Source organism: Microtus pennsylvanicus, chromosome 2 (genome assembly GCF_037038515.1).
Source record: "Microtus pennsylvanicus isolate mMicPen1 chromosome 2, mMicPen1.hap1, whole genome shotgun sequence".
Lineage (NCBI taxonomy): Eukaryota > Metazoa > Chordata > Mammalia > Rodentia > Cricetidae > Microtus > Microtus pennsylvanicus.
In genome coordinates this window covers 123,907,173-123,928,308 of record NC_134580.1, presented here as the reverse complement: position 1 = coordinate 123,928,308, position 21,136 = coordinate 123,907,173, and the positions used below count along the sequence as shown (strand labels likewise).

The window sequence follows — 21,136 nt, the reverse complement described above, 5'->3', positions numbered from 1 at the left end:
CCCACTTTCCCTAATCCTGAAAAAATCAGAGGTTGTCAGGGGAAACCAGAAAACAGATAAGCATGCTTGTTAAATCAGTAACCTTAACAATATACATAATTTAAAGTCAAGAGGCTCTGCTCTGAGGTCTGCAACACAAGGACTCTCAATCTCAAAGAACTGGTGAATTAACACTGCCATTTCCTTGTAAATTAGAGATCTGTTAAAACTCACTTGTAATTGTGAAACTGTGCTCTGGGCAAATGCTCCAAATTCTAGAAAACTTACCTGACTGAAGTGTTCTGTGTCAGGTCCCGTAACATGGGCACAGGGGAACATACTGTTCTAAAGGAAAACAGAAGAATCACCAGTAAGCACAGTGAAACTCTTTGGGAAGTTACACTATTTGTGGGGCTTTTTTTTTTTTTTTTTTTTTTTTTTTTGGTTTTTCGAGACAGGGTTTCTCTGTGGTTTTGGAGCCTGTCCTGGAACTAGCTCTTGTAGACCAGGCTGGTCTCGAACTCACAGAGATCCGCCTGCCTTTGCCTCCCAAGTGCTGGGATTAAAGGCGTGCGCCACCATCGCCCGGCTTGTGGGGCTTTTGAAAAATCATTAAAATGCACTAACAACATTAGTATATAAGATGGCACTGTTTATTATGAGTAGAAAACAATTATGGATAGTTTATATTAAAATCTGTAAAACAGAACAACAAAAGACAATCTCCCTTCCCCTAGTTAATCCAAAAAGGGAAGGAAGAGATTAACAAAGGGACTCAGCAGTTAAAACACCTCTCTTCTAAAGGACCCAAGTTTGGTTGCCAGCACCCCAGTTAGGAGGCTCACAACCTCCAATAATTCCAGCTTTAGAGGAATCTGACACTCTTGTCTGGCCTCCACAAATATGTGCACTCACACGCACATACCCACACACAGACAAGAACTCACATGATTAAAAAAAAAATAATTTAGAAAAGAAAGCCTAATAGTCAGTGGTGTGGGACATTGGTCTGTATTCTATCAATTATATTTTAAATAAACATGGATTGGTCAGTGGCCAGGCAGGAAGTATAGGTGGGACAACCAGACAGGAAGTAGAGGCAGGTCAATGAGAACATAATTCTGGGAAGAAAAAAATCCTAGTCTGTAGTCCTGACCCAGCAACAGAAGAAGCAAGATGTGACTGCCTTGCTGAATAAGGTACTGAGCCACAAGGCTAACATAGACAAGAATAATGGGCTAATATAAGTTATAAGAGTTAATAAGAAGACTGAGCTAATGGGCCAATCAATTTATGATTAATGTAGAACTCTGTGTGATTTCTTTGGGACTTAACGACTATGGGAACCAGGCAGGACAGAAACCCAGACAACAATTAACTGTAAGATATTTAATCTTAGTAGAAAACAGAGAAATACAACTGTAAAGCACATGAGATCATTAAACAGATTAAGAAAGAAAGAGGTGGCCAGGCGGTGGTAGCGCATGCCTTTAATCCCAGCACTTGGGAGGCAGAGGCAGGCGGATCTCTGTGAGTTCGAGACCGGCCTGGTCTACAAGAGCTAGTTCCAGGACAGGCTCCAAAACCACAGAGAAACCCTGTCTCGAAAAACCAAAAAAGAAAGAAAGAAAGAAAGAAAGAAAGAAAGAAAGAAAGAAAGAAAGAAAGAAAGAAAGAAAGAAAGAAAGAAAGAAAGAAAGAAAGAAAGAGGTGACAAAGTCTCAAGGGGTCTGCCTGAGCAGAGAGTATCAATCTCTCTCACACTACAGCTCACTAGGATGATACTATATTGTAATCACTTAGAAATATTCAACTCACTTTAATGATTAGTAAGTCTCCTCCCGAATATGTGCCCTGAGTAGCTGTCCAAAAACTCTGATCTCAGAACTATTTTATATTCTTGAAAATTATGCAGTCAGGCTGGGGAAATGATTCAGTCATAAAGTGCATGAAGACCAGAGCTCTAATCCCCAGCACCATGGCATAGGGCTGGAGAGATGGCTCAGTGGTTAAGAGCATTGCTTGCTCTTCCAAAGGTCCTGAGTTCAATTCCCAGCAACCACATGGTGGCTCACAACCATCTATAGTGAGGTCTGGCACCCTCTTCTGGTCTGCAGGCATACACACAGACAGAACATTGTACACTAAATAAATAAAAATAAATAAATAAATAAATAAATAAATAAATGTTAAGCATAGCAAGCTGTCCTTGTAAATATCAGGGCTGAGAAAGTAGAAACAGAAGGATCCCAAGTATTTGTTGGATAGCCAGTGTAGCCAATATTCCAGCTCCAGGATCAGAGAAACCATGTCTCAAAAAGGAAAAGGAAAATAAAAAAGTAGAGAGAAAATGAGGAAGGCATCCCATATAGCTATCTATTTTCTATACAAGTGAATGTATGCACATACTTGTGTACACACACACATTGTATATATATACACGATGGAGAGGGGGATCTCAAAGAACTTTTCTATTTGTTATAACTATCTATTAAAAATGTTTAAAATACTAAATTAGCAAATAACATTTTGATGTAAAACAACTGTATTTTACAAAATAAAACAAGAAATAAGAGTATTTCTGTTACTTTTTTTAAACTAAAAATCTGGCTTATTTATTTCAATCATCTTTTCTGTTTCTTATTCCACCTCTGAAAACTCCACCATGTGTTCAAGAAACAGAATGGAGAAAGCAAGTGGCAATGAAATAGTAGTAGCATATGACAACAGCTGTTTGACTGTGCAGGTGCCTTACTTTCAGGTACCCAGAAGCCCCACAGAAGGCAACAAAGCTACTAAATGCTACAGATGGACTAGGAATCCATGTCTGTATTTTAGTACAACAGAGTTTTGTTATAATTTTCACACTGGACAAAAAGGAAAAGCTAACTAAGATTCATTGAGTTGTCTCAATGATGTACAAGTGGGTACTTACTGATCTGGAAGAATGGCTTCTTCATCCAAAGAAAACTTTCCTTGAATCCCATGACACAATTCAGGTGGCACATCTACTGGCTGTGGAAAAATGCATTCCTCTATTTTACTGAATGCATGGTACACAAGGATGCAGCAGAGACTTGTGCAACTTCTCTTAAGTTAAGAAGATGTAAGTTCAGAGGCCTGTTACTCAGGGCCAAAGGTGAAGGTACAAACCAACCAAGGATCTATCAGCAGGTGAGCTGATAAACAGATTGTGCATTTGCTTCTTACTGAACATTATTCAGTCATATAAAGAAATGACATTTTGGTAATGCCTAAAATATGGATGAACTTTTAACACGCAAAATGAAACGAGGCAGACAATGAGGATTAACACTGTTGAATTCCAGTTATATAAGGTATCAAGAATAAACAGATTCATAGAGACAGATAAATATCTAACTTAGGGGATCACAGAGATGTTGTTTACTACTGTCAACTGGGCATAGACTTTTCTGAATGGGTAAATGGGAAAGTTCAACAGAAGGATAGTGGTGCTAGTTGTATACCATAAATACACTAAGTGTCACAACATTTTATGCTTCAAAAAGATAAGGATAAATTAACTCCTAAACACACACACACATGCACATATTCCTAATTATTACAAATTATGTACTGTACCTCTGTGGAACCTGTCTGATACAGCTCTAAAATGAAGTCACGTAGTGGATGAAGTTTCCCCACAAACAAAACATCACTTCCAAGACTATTTCTCCTGTCTAAATAAAAAAGAATAGGACCACAGTCAAGCAATTACATCTAATAAGACCATCTTTATAAAGCTACAACAAAGGAAAGTACCTGCATTCTAAAAATAATCCCAATACAATGTTTATGAAAAATAATTTATTAGTGATAAACTTAAATGTGTGATGTGTAGCTCTTAAAATATATGAATGAGTTTTTGAATAAATAACTCTATGAAAGTGGTTATTGCTGAGACATACTTGGATATATTGCAAGATAAAGGGCAAAACTTTCTTAGTTATAATGTATCCAATTTCTTGCATAAGTCATAAACATTCTCTAAGGAAAGACAAATAACCTCATCATAACAAAGATGAACCAACGGTTTCTTAGACTTGTTATTTTGATACTGAGATTTTCAAAACTGAGTTCATCTTTACAATTTTCCAATCTAAATATTCTGTATTAATTATAAAATGCTATTTTTTTATGCAGAGTAACATTTCAAAATAGCCCCCTAGGAGTAAATGCTTATTTTACCCACTACTTTCAAGAAAAGTTAATCCTTTGAGGATAACAGGAAGAAGGCAGATGGAGAAAAAGAATAATGCTTTCCTAAGAGGCAAGAGTATTTGTGTGTGAATGTCATTAAGAATCAAAATGTCAAAGGGTATTCTTCCTTTTTTTTTAATTAACCTAGGAATGTTTATTTCCTTCTTAGTTTCTTCAAGGACCCAGTCATTGTTCAGTAGTGTGTTGTTTAATCTCCACAGGTCTGTGAATGCTCTAGGGTTTATCTTACTGTTGATTTATAGTCTTATTCCAGTAAGATCAGACAGAATAGGAGTAATTATTTCCATTTCCCTGTATTTATTAAGACTTGGTTTGTGTCCTACTTTATGATCTATTCCAGAGATAGTTCCATGGACTGCTAAGAAGTATATGTATTCTGCAGTTCGGATGAAATGAATGTTCTATAAATATCTGCTCAGTACATTGACCTAGGATGTCATTTTTCTTTTAACTGATTTTATTGAGCTATACATTTTTTCTGCTCCCCTTCCTTTCTCTCCCCTCCCCTTCTACCTCTTCCATGGTCTCCATGCTCCAAATTTACTCAGGAGATCTTGTCTTTTTCTACTTTACATGTAGTTTAGATCCATGTATATCTCTCTTAGGGGCCTCTTTGTTTTCTAGATTCTTTGGGATTGTAAAATTGTAGGCTGGATTTCTTTGCTTTATGTCTAAAAGCTACTTATGAGTGAGTACATATTATATTTGTTTTTCTGGGTCGGGTTACTTCACTCAATATGATGCTTTCTAGACCTATCCATTTGCCCACAAATTTCAAGATGTGATTATTTTTTTCTGCTATGTAATACTCCATTGTGTAAATATTCCACATTTTCCTTATCTATTCTTCAGTAGAGGGACATTTAGGTTGTTAGGATGTCATTTCATTTAGATATTTTTGTCAGCATTAGGATTACCTGTCAATTGCTGGGGTTAATCTGTGACATTATCTCTATCAGTACTTGTTTTTATCAAACTGGATGCACTTCTATTCAGGGAATATTAACATCCTCTTGATGATGGTCCTTTAATCAGTATGAAGTGACCATCTTCATCTGTTTCCGCTAGTTTGGGCTTGAAATATATATTATCAGGCACAATACCTTGTTTCCTCGGTCCACTTTCTTGAAATAACTCAAACGATATTCTTGAAATGTAATTTTTTTTGAAGGTCTTATAATGTAGCCCAAGATGAACATGGAACTTCCAGCAATCCTCCTACTTTACCCACTTCAGTACTAGGATAACAGAGGACTGTGCCACCAAGTACAGCAGAACAGTAATTTTTAAAATAAATTAGTAAATATTTTTAAATAAAAAAGTTGTCATTTAGTACTCAATTTACAGATAATAGATTAAGAAGCAAAGTTAATGTCTGCTACAAAGAAGTAAAACAATAATCTGTGCCTTCTATATGAGAAATTAAACAGAATAAAAAAGTATCATCTTATACAGAAATGTAAAGTCTATGTTGCACACACTCAACATTGACCAAGTGGCAGTGTGACTCTTACTCTCTTCTGGAGTGAGGTCTGGGTACACTTCTTCTAGGGCAGCTCGCAGCCTTCGTTCATCCACAAATGGCAATAGAGCAACACCTGGGGAAACCAGCAAACCTGGTTACCCGGCTATTAAAATCACCCAATTTCAGATTTTCATAGGTTCAAATGAACATTCTAGTAAAGTATCTCTGTTGACACAAAGACATTAAACTCTATTTTGTCATGTAGCCAAAACTCAGATGTAAGTATTTTCATATGCGGTGGTAATGACCAAAAATGTCCCCTATTTTTCATACCTACAATGCTATCACCTCACTAAAGCCCTAAGGCCAACAGCAGCTAATCTTCCTAGAGCTTGACCTGTCCTTTTGTCCTTCCTGATTCTTCGTAAAAATGAGGTCATTTACCTAACACACTCAGAAGTTCTATTTCTGGGCTACATGAAGTCTTTTTAACTTCTAAGCTTCCAAAGCACTGTTTATACTTTAATATGATTAATTTGTATGCAAACATTCTTTAGAGCCTTGCCTAAATAATTTGCTATTGGGAAATAGAACTATCTGTCCATATGGAGCTAAAAATGGTCCCCAGAGTACGCAGAACTAAAGGTATTGTTTTATTTGACCTAAGATTATTATTTTCAGGGAAGTTTATCCTTAATACAGTACCTATTGTAATACTAAAAAAGGTTACTGAAGCATATCTATTTTCTGCTAGAGAACAGCAAAAATCGTATTATGAACAAATAAAACTTAAAGATAAATAGCAACAACAAAAGTTTAATAGAACTAAATAATTCTAAAACAACCACCACTCCAAACCACTGTATTTGAAAATTATAAGAAATGAAAAGCTTCCAAAGTAGACTTAGATACTACTATTTTCTCAGTAAGGAAGCATCTGATTTTACTGCCATATAAGAATCTAAGTTTAAAAAGAAACTAAATTCTGGTATAAATTTTGCAGTACCTAAAAGAAGTGACCTTGGCCTGGCGGTGGTGGCGCAAGCCTTTAATCCCAGCACTTGGGAGGCAGAAGCAGGTGGATCTCTGTGAGTTCGAGGCCAGCCTGGTCTACAAGAGCTAGTTCCAGGACAGGCACCAAAAACTACAGAGAAACCCTGTCTCGAAAATCCATAAATAAATAAATAAAAAGAAAAGAAGTGACCTCAAAATTACTAACAGAAAAAAAAAAGGAGTTATTCAAATTCTGTTTAGTTACACTCTTGGGAGAAATATACCAACAAATACCCAAGTCATTATTTACCTTTATTTTCTACCCATTTGACTTAGGATTTAAAAAAAAAGTTCTATAAGACTTTCCTATAGTAAAACTTTTCTATAATATTAATTCCAGAAGCTGGATCCAATCAGGAAACAACTTGCAGTAACACTGACAGTGCTAAAGTCACCAAGGAACAAATCACCGCTGTTGCCTGGGTAAAGGTGAGACAGTTCGTCTCTCTGTGCTCTAGTCCACACATTGCCTCTTCTGATCCTCACATTCACCCTGATCCAGCTCAGGCACTGGTTCTGCTCAGATAGAGAGTCACTTCAATAAAGTTCCTCTAGAGTCAAACATAAAGAACTATTACATACATAACAAATTCTATTCTATAACAGTACTGCTAAATTACATATAATGTGTTAAAAGTACACACACTCAAAAAAAAAAAGTTTTGTTTTTTTTTTTAAAGTGTCCAGCTGCAGTTCTCTATCATTTTAAGATATAATCAACCTGGGCAAAAACATTACCAAGTAATATGCTGACAATGCTTTCAATAAGTTAATTTTTTTCTTTTATTTTTCCTTTTTTTTTCTTTTCCTTTTTTTCTTTTTAAGGCAGGGTTTCTCTGTAGCTTTGGAGCCTATCCTGGAACTCGCCCTGTAGACCAGGCTAGCCTCAAACTCACAGAGATCCACCTGCCTCTGCCTCCCAAGTGCTGAGATTAAAGGCTTGCGCCACCACCGCCCAGCTACTTCAAGTAAGTTTTAAAAGTGTGTTTAAAACTCTCTGTTAATAACTATAATAACGTAGGTTGGCAAATAATCTATATGCTTATATATTTATTTAGTATAAACCTAAGCAAGACCTGATTTATTTAATAAACACAAATATATTTACTTATTTTTTATCACCCCTCCATTTTCCTATGCTCCTTTTCCTTAATTAAAACATCCTCCACAAAGTTCCTTCAAAAACCTTCTGAGATTCTAATCCATTTATATGAGACAAAAACATTTTACATAACCCCAATCAGTAGGATGCATTTCCATTATCCCAAAAGTAACATGAAATTATCACTACTACGTAAACCAAAGCCCAACCTCCCTCACAAATCTCTTAAACTTTTCAAATAAAGCATTGGGGGTGAGGGTGAATGTTGTGAGGCTGCTGTGGACCAAAGTCAGTTGTACATGCCAGGCAAATGATCTACCACTGAGCTACATCCCAGTCCTTCAGTCTTTAATTGTTTCATATGCCCCTCTGTCTCACAATTCTGAGCTTAGAATCCAAGAAAAGTACACACGTACACACACACACACACACACACACACACACACACAGTCAAAACGATTTGCTAAAAGAAGTCTTTGGCCAAGGATTTTTTTAATTGTGTTTTATATTCAATGATCAACATTTGTGGAGTAGTAAAGAATAGCTCAAATTTAGTATGAATCTTAAAATTGCCTTTTCTACAAAATTTATTCATACAAGGAATTTAAAAACAGACAAAATAAATGAATTTCAAGTGTTAAGTTTCTAGTATATATTTTTTTTAAGTTACCAGGGTATAACCCCAAATGGGCATGACTGATTCTTTCTCAGCAGTTTCTCAGACAATGGACTACTGACTACAGAAAAAGTCACTAAGGACACTAAACCTGCAATTTTAACCCATTTCAACAAGTTACTATTTACCAGAAAGTTCTGTTAAAATTATTATTGACCATTGGCGATCATGTATTGAACAGATACATCCACTTTCACATGTAACTATGAAAATAAGTGTAGAGTATGGTTTCCAAAATTCTTTTATCCTTAAGTCAAGACTAATCGATCAGCTTTATTAAAAACTTTAAACAAACTAGGTAGTGATGGTGCACACCTTTCAAGACCAGCCTGGTCTACAGAGCTAGTTTCAGGACAGCCAGGGCTACATAGAGAAACTGTGTCTCAAAAAACAAAACAACAACAACAAAAGTAAACAAAAATATCTAGATTTTACCTTGCCATGCATATTTCTTCCCATTCAAATCAATAGCAAAATCTTCAGGATAGAAGTCAATTATACTAGAATCCTATTTCGGGGAGAAACAAAAACAAAAGTCACACACCTAGTCACAAGACTCTTGTTCAAGTCATCAGACTTCAATGAAGAAATTTTGAAGTATATTTTCTCTAAATGCTAAGGCATGAGGTTACTAATATGAGATGCAGTAAAAAAAAAAAAACTTTATTTAAACAAAAAAAAAAAGAATTTCAGAACTGTTAATTACGGGCTACATGTAGTCACTGAAGGGTTTAGTTACTCAACATTTCCTACTCCCTGGCTGGGTCTCACTTTTTAACTAGCACAAAAAAATAAGCTTAGAGGTAATTGTTAAGTTGGGAACACAAGCCCAAGCCCCTCGCATCTATCCCAGCCCCCAGGCCCACAGAGTATTTAAATGATCTCCCAAAAGAGGAACACGTGGTCTCTTTTCCTTCCTCCCGGTGGTCGTGTTCGCTTGCAGAACTCCCATTAAACTTGGATATTTCTTATTTGGCTTGACTGGTATTTTGCGTCGGCAGAGAGCTCACATAAGGAAAATATTCCTAACATCTTGGAGGTTCCACCGAGATAGGGCAGGCCCTTGCCACACAGCAGGCCACATGTTGAAAGTCCCCTAGTCTATTTTGCGTTGGCAGAGAGCTCACCTTAGGAAAATAGTCCTAAAAGTAATTTTAGGTAAGTCAGATAGAATGTTTAAAGTCATTATATAGGGATAAACAAACTGGAATGCTTATGCAGCGCATGGTGACTTACAACTTTAATTGATAGTGGAAATCAGAGGTGGATCTCTGTGAGTTCAAGGCTAGCCTGATCTACAGAGGGAACTCCAGGACTATCTAGTAAGTTCCCTGTCTCAAAAAAGTTACATGAAGACTGAAAATAGATCAGTTTTATTTACTGGACAGAATACTCACAGCCAAATAAAGTACAGAGTAACACACTGTGAAGCGAAAAATATATGGAAGAATTTATTCTTTCTGTACTTCAGTATTTAACTATGAAATGCTAAAGCAACTCTAAGGTTGCCAGCATACTTTAGAACACTAAGACTTACAGGGTCACTCATGAGCTTCCGCCATGATGGGGGTAGAAAGTTACCACTCGCAGCTGGAAAGACTCCCATGAGTTGCTCCAATGGTTTAAACTGCAAGAGAGGGAAAGGTTAAAGACTCCAAATTATTATCCAGTTCAAATTACTATTTTTTTTTTCATCAACTTGAGGCTTACCGGTTTTGTGCCCTTCTCAAATTCAGAAGACATGTCTGCAATACCTTCAAAGTCTGAGGCAAATGGTGCATAATGGAATGGATAATACCACTTCCAGGAAGCACAGCCCTAAAATCATTAATTGACAAAAGCAAAATACTCTTAACAATGAACATGGTATAAAAAAAAGTCTATAATATTTGTAAAAACAAACCTTCTGTTATATACTTCACTCATTAATTTTCTGAGTTCAAAATATTGTTTAGTTGCCTGCTTCATATCAGTGGTTCCTATACCTAAAACATATGGTGAAACTTCTTGAATAATCAGTAGTCTGATGGAGGAAGGTCATTGGTTAATAAACAAACTGCTTTGGCCCATTTGATAGGACATCCCTTAGGTGGGTGGAGTAGACAGAACAGAATGCTGGGAGGAAGTGAGACAGATGCCATGCCGCTGCTCTCCAGGGCAGATGCGATAAAGCTCCGACCCAAGATGGACGTAGGCTAGAATCTCCCTGGTAAGTCACCACCTTGTGGTGCTACACACATTAATAGAAATGGGCCAAGCAGTGTTTATATGAATACAGTTTGTGTGTTGTTATTTCAGGGCATAAGCTAGCTGGCGGCCAGGAGCTGGGCAGCAGGAATGCAGCCCGCAGCTCCTTCTACAGTAGTTAACATCAAATTTTATATTCACAAACACAATTGGGCTAAGATATTTATCCTTAATATATTTGATGACATTTCTTTCCAATCTCAAGCTTCTTTCATTAAATAAAACCAATTAACAAAAAATTCAATATTCTATTTCATATAAAAATCAAAATACTATAGGAGTGCTGGTACAACCAAATTCCTTCCAAATTTCTATTGGTATGATTTACACTGTATCTTTTCTTTAATTAGTGACTATCAAATACTCAGTTATTTTTAAACTCTATTTAAACAATCAAACCAAAACACCAATAAACTTTAATCATTTTAAAGACCAATTCAAACACTCTGATCCTAAAATCTTTTAACGTAACAAAATCAAATTTTACTGATACAGTAATTTCTAAGGAAATTCCAAGTCCTTACAAATATTAAAAAAATTTTAATAGAAAGTTTTAAATAACAAGTATGGATTCTATCTAAGAATATTCAACATTATGCACAGCTACAGAAATTACTAGTTTTCTAAAATGAGTAGCCAAAACTTAAAAGGAAAAATTCTTTTGGTACCTGGTAATAATATCGAAGAACCCAGCACAGTCCTTCAACATAAGACTGAACAACCTTACGCCGGAATTTCTCATCAGCTGCATCTACATCAAATTTGTTCTTGTAGTATCTCTGCTTCCAACCAGCCTCCCATAACCTAAAAATTAGGTGAAATAAGTTTATGTTGAATTAATACATCTGCGGCAAGTCTACTGGTTCCAATCTAAATCAATTTATATTTAATATCTAAGGGAAATTAAAGAAGCTGAACAGAAAAACTAACAGAGATTCATTTAACTTTCTAAAATGATGAGCTCTACTTTTAGCACCAATGATAATTAGACATCAAAAACCCAAATAATGATTATGGTAAGGCCATTAAATAACTACATTTGAACAAAAAAAGAAAATAACCATTTTTTCAGTAAATACATGATACTTGTTTGTGCCGATCATAATTCTGCTTTCCATGTTTTTTATTGTTTAATAATTCTAAAACTATGTTCTAAGATTAAAATATTAAAGACATTTTATATTTCAAATTTGTCACAATATGTTAAACCATATAAAGGAAGTAAGTTATTTTTAAAATAGTATTTTAAATGTTAAAAAGATATTTAAAAATCTAGGGAGCAAGCAAGCAAGATTGTGTGATACTTGTACTCACTATCTTTGCTCACCTCATACCTCTTGCAACACAGAGTTCTGATGACTTACTAGGAGAGAGAGATATATTTCTGCATCTCCTCCCCTCATATCCCTATTCTCCTCACTTATGTTCTGGTATAACCTAGAACATGTCAATTAATTTACTGATATATCAATAACATTGAAAATAATCACATCTTAAATTTTATGTGTGTGTTCCTACATTCATGACTGAGCACAACATGCATGTCTCATGACCACGAGGATTTCCTGGAATTGGAGTTAGCTGCCAAATTCGTACTGGGAATGAAACCCAGGTCCTCTGCAGGAGCAGCCCATGATCTTAAGCCCTCATCTATCTCTCCCCAGGCCCACAAACAATTTTCACTCCCAAAAAATTGTGTTTTGTTTTGTATCTTTATTCTTTCAAAGATTTAAATATGTTATTCAAGGAACAAGAAAAAAACTAAAGAACACTTTCAAAAAAAAATCAAGGGAGACCAAGAACATCAAGTCCTTCTCCATTAACGTATGTCAGACTTTTACAAAATAACTTTGGAGAAAACACCATCTTCCCAAACTATCTACCAAAAACAAAAAGTCTCTTAGAACTAGAAGAAATGGCCTCTACTCTACTGTTTTACATAACAGTATAAATGAAACAAATGATAAAAGCCCTAACCATTTCTTGATAGAAGCTTTGAATAACCCTGGCACCCATTAAATAATAAATTACTGAACAAATCAAGTTACCTATTAACCTAATGTTTATCATGATGGCTATGTGATAAACAAAAAGCAATATAGCTGGGTAAGATGGCACATGCATCTTAGCACTCAATGGCAGAAGCAGGCACATCTCTGTCAGCTCAAGAGTAGCCTGGTCTACAAAGCAATTTCCACACAAACTTAGACTACTCAGTGCCTTGTGTTTAAAAAAAGAAAGGGGGCGGGGAATTGGGGAGACAGTTCAGAGGAGAGAGAGCTCAGAGGTTAAGAGCACTGTCTGCTCTTCCAGAAGACTGGGGTTCACATCCCAGCACCCAACCACTATCTGTAACTCCAATTTCAGGGTATCTGAAATTCTCTTCTTGCCTCTCCAGGTACCAGGCACACACATGGAACAAAGACATACATTCAGGCTAAAACACATAAATACATATAAAAGAAAACTTCTAGGATGAAAACCCAAAGTGATAGGGCAAAGACCAGAGATATGTTAATTAAATGTTTATCTCATGGCAATTCATTGATCTAATTTTTCCCCATTGATCCCCATTGATTAAAGGATTCTAGGAAAGTCAAGTCATATATGACATACACATGAAGTTCTTAATCATAAATAAGAATACCCACATTCTATCTCCTGTGCAAGAAGTTTGCCTTGCTGGACTTTGAAAGACACCATTTTCCTAAATTCTTAGTGAGCTACAATGTTTAGAATTGTTGGCCTTTTGTAAAGAGAGCACAGGGTAATCTGGACTTGGGTATAGGAGAGGCTAGTAATCTTTTTACATAATGACTCCAAGTCCAGCCTCTGAACCAATTACAGAATCAAAGCTTCTCACTATAAAATTTAAGTATGCAGTTAAAAGGAAGAAAACTTCTCTGCCATGAAACAAAATTGTACATATGCAATTCTATAGTTCTTTTTTAAAATACATATTTATATCTTAAAATGACTTCTGCACATTTCGTTTTGAAGAGCAACCTTTTCAGTTGAGAACACTAAAGCAAACTATGTTATTGTCAAAATGTATCTCAACTTTCTAGGCTAAGCAACTTGAAAATTTAATTTCTAAACAGTAACATTCAGATCACATTATTGGAGCTAAATATTCGTGACTAGCCAATCTAGCGCTTGGTCTCAGAGGGGAAAGTGGCTTGGAAGACAGAAAGCTGCCTGCATACTAATCTAGATACTTGGGTTTAACAGCAACAGCTTACACATCTCTGTGGAATTAGTGACTATTCTAACTCTCCACATTAATTACTGATGGATAAAAAGATCACAGGCAAGTATCTGAAGGCATTGCTGCTCTAAGCTAAATAGCATTAATTAGACCACATCTATTTCAGCAATTTGCTAACAAAATGCTACCAAAAAAAAAAAATGACTTTACCTGATGTTATCCTCTGGCTCTGGCTCACTGTCACTGTCTTCTGCTTTTCTCTTATATCCTGCTAGTGGAGATGGGGAGCCATCAGATGCAAAACTTGTATTAGGAGATACTGAGGGACTCTGCAGACAATTATGACATTACAGAAGGACTGCATTATTCATTTTACACAAGAAGATATAAGCAAATATCTACCACTTAAGAGTTTCATGGTGATAATTTTCAAAACTATTAAACAGAGAGCAAACGTATCTAGAAAGACGAGACTGACCTTCTCCCACACCAGTTCCCTTCCCAAGAAATCCAACAAAGTACCAAGCTTTCTATGTTCGAATTCCAAAAAATTATTAAGACAAAACATGTTTAAAAAAATAATAGTTTAACAAACATAAAAAAATTATTCAGCTTGAGTCTTGATTTCTTTTGGTAGTTTCCTACATTATGAATTTACAATTAATCTCTACTATCAAACAATAAAGTTATATAAAAACCCTCTGAATGGAAAATCAAATACATGGTACATATTATCTGTAATACATAACAATTACACACATCAAACAAAGCTTGTGAGAGTGCCATCAAATAGTAAGCCATACCCAACCACTCTGGAAAGCAGCAAAGACTTTAGCTGAAAACTGTTAAATTATTTTATATGTATTGTTTTAAGATAAAGTATATAAAATATAAGTGGGGACTTTCATTAGTATTGCAAAAAAACTTGAATGATAAGTTACTATTTTTCCTTTGTACCAAACTCAAAGAACAAAACAGGACCCTAAATATTTTAGTATTTAATTATTTTAAAAAAATCTTTGCGATTATAGTTAAAATAAATGACCAAAATTGTCATGATAGATAACATTTTCATAGTTAAGCTTTCCTTCTGCTAATCACAGCAGATTAGCTGTTTTAAATAAATTTAATTACTTTAAAAATGAGAGCTCACAAGGCTCTATAGGCTTTAATAATATTAAAACAAAAATCTTAGTATGAACACAGTTCACATTACATACTAAAAAAATGTTAGGCTATACTTCACATAGAACTTTAAAGTACTTTTCTTTCAAAAACGTATGTCAGCTTTGTTCAGAGCAATTTAATAAACCAAGGCTAGAAAGACAGCTCAGTGAGTAATGCACTTGCTGTACCAGAACAAGACTCTGAGTTCAACCCACATATATCAAAAAGTAAAAGGCCAGACACAGCTTTTAATCACAAACTCTATGAGTTTGAGATTAGCCTAGTCTACACAGTGAGTACCAGCCAGGACTGTATAGTTAGAGTCTGTCTGTTAAAAAAAAATTGTGAAAGGTGAAAAACAACTCTACAAATTGCCCTATGACTTCCATAAGTGCACAATGATTCACAGCACCCTCACACATACATCATACACAAACACAATAATAATCATTAAATAATTTCTTTTAAAAATACATATTCAGTGTCTAAACAAATCAGTACAGAAAGGTATCTTTGTATTTGGAAAATGAGAGAGGGGGGCATTATCCAACAGACTGATAAGAGTCTGACATACCAAGTTCAGCCTCTACTGGATGCATGCATGGCCTTGAGCAGTGCAACCTCTGTGAGCTTCCCCGACACTGATGATGATATACTTTTTAGATGGTATAACAAGTGTTAAATAAATTATGTGTGTCAAAGATAACTGACTAGTATTCTGCTTGTCTAGCACAAGTAGTTAATCAACCAGTAAATGATCATTATTAGGTAAGTCTTATCTATTTGGGTGACATTCATATTAACTACCCAAGCAAAAGCATAGAGAAATTGTATGCTTTTCAAAATACAGTATTTCTTGGACTATCAAAAAAAAGATATTCCTCAATGACTAAATCCTCATGGGTCTAATTAAGGCATGGAACAGTTCTGAAAAGATATTTTAAGGTATCCATTACTACCCAAAATTTGGGTAATTTGTATTTGTAAAGATAAAAAACAGATGGCAAAAGCTCAAACTGGTTCCTAGGAGGAAGGAAAAATTAGACAGCAAAAGCCACTGTGCCCCCTAATCTAGGCCTTAAGACATTTGGATACCCCAAATTTTTACATTTTTAGTACTATTTACCAATCAGTTCTTTGGGGTAGAGACAAACAGCTGTAGTCCATGTATTATAGAAATACCAATGCCATTTAGCTATCTCTTTATATAACTTGTATTGACTACCCCATTTTCTTTCACTTCATTTAGTGATTTTCATCTTAATAAAGATAGATTTAATAAAGTTAAAAATATTCTGAGACAATGTTGGGAAAACCCTGTCAAACAAAACCTTAGACAAAATAATAAAATCCACAGACACACAATTGTAAAAGGAATTGAACATTCTCCATGCAACGCCACACAGAAGCAAGTCACTTACAGAGTTACTATGCATCCTCATCTCATAGGCCGCGTGTCTTGGATTACTGGCTACTTGACAACCTGGGGAATTTCTTGAACCCAAGGCATGAGGTGTTAATATTCCACCAGGAGTAAAAGCTGGTTGATCTCTCTAACATAAAACAGAAGTAAAATTAAATTACAAAACAATTAGTGACAGGAAACAAAGAAGATAATGGAATAGTCCTCATAAGTACTTTTGATGATGAACTGTTTATGTGGAACTCTGAGAGAAATAAACCCTCTCCTAGTTGTTTTAGGTCATGGTGTTTCATCATATCAATGATAACCCTAACTAAGACAGTGCTCGTGAATCCAAATGCAATGGTAAGCAACTTAACATTTCTCCCTTTCAGTTTCAGATACTGCTCAGTTCTTATAAAACATAGTAAAGGCAACAAGTCTGAAAATCCATCTGGTAAGAAAAAAGGGTGAGGTGACTATAAAGCATCATGCAATTACAGACAGAATCTATCACAGTCAGACAATAAGCAGCATAGTTAAGAGAAAGGACTGATCAATACTAGGAGCAAAACCAACAAAGAAGGCCACGTGTATAATGGAAGGGAGTAACAAAAGCAGTAATGTAATTAGAAGTACAAATGAAGGAACCCCTCAAGAGCACAATAGGTGAATTTAGAACACGGGGAGGGGGTGGTTCTAGATGGGCAGAATTAGACCAAAACCAAGATAGAAGTGAATTTCGAAGGGACAAAGGAGTCTGAGGAGATTTCAAAAAGAAACAAAATTCAGAGGGTCACATTCTAAGAGGATCAGAATCTGACAAAGATGAAGACAGCAGACTGGAGGTGGATGGTCTTGACTAAGGAATATTTATCATCCTCAAAAAAAGTTAAACTATGACCAATCCCATACAATTATTTAAAACTCACCTTCATCCTCTTTCTTTTTTCTTTCTGTCGTCTTCTAAAACTGTCCTAAAAGTATAAAATCCACATATTCTGTCAAATAATTACACAAAAATGTCAGAGTTAAACATTAGCAGGAGTGATTCGAAAGACCATTTAAGTTTTAAAGGAAAATATCAATAATATGGGAACCTAACTGAACTAGGACAACCTACATTTAGCCCATTAGTTTCAACTGCTGTTGTTGTTTGTTTGTTTGGTTGTTTGTTTTTAAATCTTAATGGCATTTAAAACTACCACATTACATGGTGGAGTTGGTGACTGTGTTTGTTGTCCATCTTCCACTAAAGAATGCAAGCTTCCAGAAGGCAGAATTTTTGTCTAGTTTTACTTTAGTGTTTTACTTTGGTTTTCTGCTGCCTTATCACTTGCAATCAAAACACTGGCACATAGCTAGGCTCATAGTAAGATTACCAAAGCTCATAATGCATCCTTTTCTGAAGCCTTCCATTCTGCTATCTGATAAATATCTGACTCAGAGGGTTGGTAGTAACACATAAACAGAAGAACATACTGCTGGTGTGAACCTTATTGGTCTTTAACTTTTATGTGCTATGAATACTTTTATGAATGTGTCAAAAACCACAAACATACTTTCTAGAAGTTTCAAACTGAAATTCTGATGTTTCCCCTGTTTCCAGGCAAGGGAGAAAACAATATGACAAAAGGGACACCAAGGCTTAAAATATCTTCTTAATAGGTCAGCCAGAAATCATATTAAGTCTGAAACACTAAGGCAGAAATCAAACCCTTTCTGCTTCAATGCTAACTTATCAATATTTAATGTGATAGTATCTGCTAAAGTCACAGAAAAAGACTGCTCTTGCAAGGATTTTTTTATACCAAGCTGTAACAAAGCATATACTATTTTTTGTTAAGTATAAATAGTAATAAAGTAAAGACACTGTTAAGTGTTGAAGATATAGTCAAACACACACACACACTCCAAAACAGCTGTTCCAGTAGATACTGGAAAAAAACAACTCAATATCAAGGCAATTGGAAAGAATGCTTACTTAGTCGCTTAGTCAACTCTTATTACATAAGAGAGATTCAAAGTCCTAAAACTAAGAACAGAATTGTGATATACAAAGTTTTAAAAACAAATGTAATTATTATTTGCTATTTGCTCAGTAAAGCCATGTGAGTTTTTTTGTTTGTATTTTGTTTTTGTTTTTTACAAAATTAGCTTACAAAAGAATTTTTCTCTTTAAGAAGCTACTATCTGGGCTGGAGAGATGGCTCAGTGGTTAAGAGCACTGCTCGCCCTTCCGAAGGTTCTGAGTTCAGTTCCCCGCAACCCATGGTGGCTCACAACCATCTTTGATGAGGTCTGGTGCCCTCTTCTGGTTTGCAGGCATACATGCAGACAGAATACAGAGAATACTGTATACATAATAAATAAATAGATTTAAAAAAAGAAGAAGCTACTATCAGCTCATTTCCCCATTCTGGTCTCCTTAGCATTTCTGGTCTCCTTTGCTACCCCTACATATCAATCTCCAAACATTCTGACTGTAGACTGCTGCCATTCCAGCCCACCTGCTTCCTTAGGCTTTGTACCCCTGGCCAAGGGCTAGGTAGTATGACTAAGTCACTCTAACCTACAGCTTTTCTTCTATTTAGGGATCTCCTTTTACCTCTTATTAATGGTAAATGTTTCCCAAGCTCTCGTAGGGCACTTTCATTCTACACAAACTCCCACAGAATTTCACATTCCACCATAACTTCAAGTACCTCCTCCCATCATCCAAGGTTCTAAAATTATTTTCAAGATTTTGCCCATCCCCATGTCAGACACCCTTAGTCCCCTCATACTCATATCCAAAATGAACTTCAATTTGTATCTGGTCTCTCACCCCAATCTCCTATACTCACAGTATTTGCTATCTCAGTGAATGGATTCAACAAACACCAAACTACCTAGGATAGAAATCGGGACTTCTCTAAAAGCACTTGTCAGTCTTAAATGGTCCAAGTGCTTTTTTTTTTTACTTTAGTTCCTTCCTCTATGTTTCAATTTGTGGAGGGAGCTACCACCCTCCACAAAACCTACATTCTTCCATCACTCTATTCTAGCTGACGCTATCCAACTCAGATCCTATACTTGGACTCCTAGAATACAAACTCTTAGGCCTTACCCAGTTTTCTAGAGTATAAACAGTTTCTGTAAAATGTGGTAGCCATGTTTTAGCTAGTTTAAGATTTATATCCTAAATAAGATTAGGAAGAGAAAAACTACAATACAACTCAAACAATGTACAATACACAGTTACACACAGCAAGCATCGCAGCCTTTATAAAATAATCAAGTACCAAGCTTGGGATTATGTAAGTGACAACACATTACAGTGGTATTACACACAGACAGGTAAAAAGTCTATCACAGCCTATGAGAGACAGGAGTAATTTTAGCTACTGCAATGTATTTACCTCATCATCTTTTCTCTTTTTAAAAATGCTATCTTCAACTTCACCAACTGCTAACATGATCATCTGTACTCTTTGTAGATTGACATAACCACTTTCTGTAAGGTAACCCTGTAAGTGATAAAATACATGTAAAATGATCTGCCTAGAAAACCAAATACTTCTGTTTTTAAATTACTCAAGAATAAACTTACCCCAGTTTTGTGTACCACGTTTTTGTATATGTTAACCAAACGATCAATAGCACCTTCCCTGCCACCAGGAGACAAACATTATTCATTAGGACCAGTGGGCTCTGTAAAGTCAAGAAGGCTGAGACAGTCATTGGAACATCCCAGATACACATACCTAATCTCTAGTGACGGCAAGTGAGGAAGGAAATCATTGCCCACAAAGAAGCACATGAACACCCAGTCATCAATGCTCCTCTCCACATCAAATGGGAATGGTAAGCTGGCCATGGTGAGTTCTCTTTCCAGATACTACAACCAAAGAAGAATGCTGACATCAAAGCAATGAAAAGAACATGTTTGAGGAATGACAGTTCCAATAATCACTGAAACGTACCTCTCGAAGAACATTCAGCCGAAGGAAGATAAACTCCCCTTCTGCACAAGGAAGACTATCTGCAAGTTCATCATGCTGTAAGAAAGACAGTGGAGATTATGCCCAGACTACACCCTGAAATTTTTTTTCTAGTCACACAAATTTTAGGGTTTTTCTAATGTAAGATCTCATTTAATATTTAAGTACTAAATTTGAAAAGCCCATCAAACTATTTAAAAATAAATACATCTAGACCATAAGTAAGCAAGTATTTGGTATGAAAGACCAGCAGTGCATATTTTACTTTTGGGGAGACAGATACAGATGGATAGTCTTTCCGTGGACTCAAGTTCAGTTCCCAGCACCCACATCAGGAAGCTCACAACAACCTATGACTCCAGATCCAGAGTAACACACACACACCTTAAAATAAAACCCTCTAAAGAAAAAAAAAAAAACATTTTTAACTTATACGTCAGTATGAAAGACATATTTGTCTTTCATCATCTATGTCCAACCAATATTAGTATTTTGTTGTATACTCCTCTGGTCCCTTCTCAGAAATGTATACTTCATTTATTCTATCTGCACTACAAAACCATATAGTATATTATATTTATTTTTCACTTTTTCTCCAAGCTCAAAGTTCTT

At 35.7% G+C, this 21,136-nt stretch overlaps 1 protein-coding gene across 1 annotated transcript in view; it reads right to left on the bottom strand.

Annotated features, from left to right (window-relative positions):
* Xrn2 (5'-3' exoribonuclease 2) overlaps window positions 1-21,136 on the bottom strand; it is a 70,016-nt gene that overhangs the window by 31,265 nt on the left and 17,615 nt on the right. Inside the window, exons 10-24 of the mRNA XM_075962388.1 lie at window positions 20,507-20,581; window positions 20,288-20,421; window positions 20,134-20,191; window positions 19,943-20,050; window positions 17,474-17,518; window positions 16,561-16,692; window positions 14,183-14,301; window positions 11,433-11,568; window positions 10,228-10,335; window positions 10,055-10,144; window positions 8,953-9,025; window positions 5,736-5,819; window positions 3,583-3,680; window positions 2,915-2,994; window positions 268-324 (exon numbers count right to left, since the gene is read on the bottom strand). Coding sequence (XP_075818503.1) covers window positions 268-324; window positions 2,915-2,994; window positions 3,583-3,680; window positions 5,736-5,819; window positions 8,953-9,025; window positions 10,055-10,144; window positions 10,228-10,335; window positions 11,433-11,568; window positions 14,183-14,301; window positions 16,561-16,692; window positions 17,474-17,518; window positions 19,943-20,050; window positions 20,134-20,191; window positions 20,288-20,421; window positions 20,507-20,581 — 1,397 coding nt within the window. The remainder of the gene's footprint in view (window positions 1-267; window positions 325-2,914; window positions 2,995-3,582; window positions 3,681-5,735; window positions 5,820-8,952; window positions 9,026-10,054; window positions 10,145-10,227; window positions 10,336-11,432; window positions 11,569-14,182; window positions 14,302-16,560; window positions 16,693-17,473; window positions 17,519-19,942; window positions 20,051-20,133; window positions 20,192-20,287; window positions 20,422-20,506; window positions 20,582-21,136) is intronic.